The 1,402-nt window shown below is 53.5% G+C and overlaps 1 protein-coding gene across 1 annotated transcript in view; it reads right to left on the reverse strand.

Annotated features, from left to right (window-relative positions):
- The window catches only part of LOC104464300 (tripartite motif-containing protein 7-like), a gene marked incomplete at its 3' end in the record, with an annotated part of 6,975 nt that extends 6,794 nt beyond the window's left edge, over nucleotides 1-181 (reverse strand). The window contains exon 1 of the mRNA XM_010076966.1: nucleotides 45-181. Within this exon, the coding sequence (XP_010075268.1) occupies nucleotides 45-73 (29 nt within the window). The remainder of the gene's footprint in view (nucleotides 1-44) is intronic.
- Nucleotides 182-1,402: the final 1,221 nt, after the last annotated feature.

A 1,402-nucleotide genomic window follows, 5' to 3' on the forward strand; every position in this document is an offset into this window, starting at 1 on the left:
CGCTGGACAGACGGACGAGCGCATCCACCTCCCTCCCCACGTACCTCGGAGCAGAACCGTAGGAAAGGGTCATCCTCCCGAATCGCCCGACCTTCTGCAGCGGGAGGGTGCTAGTGGGGGGCAGGCGGGGGGCGAACCTGCTGCTGGCCGAGGGGTCCCAATAGGAGACGGACCGCGGGAGTCGCTCCGCCAGGCTCTGACGGAGGAAACCGGCCCGAGCCCTGGATGCCTCTGACATTTCGACTCCGCTCGAGCTCCTGCTCCTTTCCCAGCCCTCGGTTGCCCCATTTGTCCCCCTCCTCTGTCATCACCCCCCGCCCCGCATCTCACTTACCATTCCTTCCCCTCCCCCATTGCTTCTATCCTGGGCACCCACCGATCTCCGTCCCTCCTCCTCCTCCCCAGCCGCTTGGGCTCTGCTCTCCTCCTCCGTGCCAAAAGCTCTTTTCCCTGCCCAAAGCCAGGATCTCGTTTCCAGCACCTCCCTCCACCTGTCTCCAAGCCCTTTAACCCTCTCCCATGCCCCGTTTTGGGTTGCATCCAACCCAAACCATTCAATTCTATTTTTTTTTTTCCTCCTTCCAGAGGAGCAGGGGGGTGTTCAGGAAGGAGTAAAATTTCCATCCCTCCTCCAAAACCATCGATAAATGATCCGCCTCCCAGCTCGGATTTGGAGTAACATCATCCAAAGAAGGGTGGAACCACCTCCTGAAGGACATCCCCCACCTACCCCGGGTGGCTTGTTTAGGATAAGGAGAGGTTGGGACATCCAAAATAGCAGGAAAGATTTTTTTTGGGGAAAAAAGGGAAATTCAACCCTACTAAGACGATTTCTGGCTTTTGGCACCAAATCACCCTGAAGGACCTTTTATTGTCCACACTCGATGGATGACCCAACTTCTGTTGAGTCTAAGGGAATTTTGAGTGGAAAAAAAAATACCAATATACACATTTTTTAATATTCTCTCGGCTTCCAGCACCTCCCTGATGCTCTCCCTCTCAACCCACGGTGCAAAGTTCCCAGCAAAGAACTTCCTGCGCTGTAGGAAAAAAAAAATAAAATTTAAAAATGGGATGTAGCCAGGGGAAAGCACCTTGTCTTGCCCTTGGGGTTTTAGGAGCAGGATTATGTTCAGAAGCGTCTGTCTGGAGAAGGAAAACACGCACATGAGCCAAAATCAGCTGCTGGGTATAAGTCTGCAGATTTATTGCTAGAGCTGAAATAAAAATCAGGGCGGACGCATCAGCCAGAGCGGGTCCAACCGTTCCCATTTGGGGTTCAGGATTAAATTCTCGTAGCGTTGAAATGGCCGGATGACGTCAGTAGCCCTGATCCCAGACCTGTGGGCTAGTCTGTGGAGTCCTCATCCCACTCCTCGTTGCAGAAGTCGGTCTCGCAGCA

This window comes from Pterocles gutturalis, unplaced genomic scaffold (assembly GCF_000699245.1).
Source record: "Pterocles gutturalis isolate BGI_N339 unplaced genomic scaffold, ASM69924v1 scaffold12783, whole genome shotgun sequence".
Lineage (NCBI taxonomy): Eukaryota > Metazoa > Chordata > Aves > Pterocliformes > Pteroclidae > Pterocles > Pterocles gutturalis.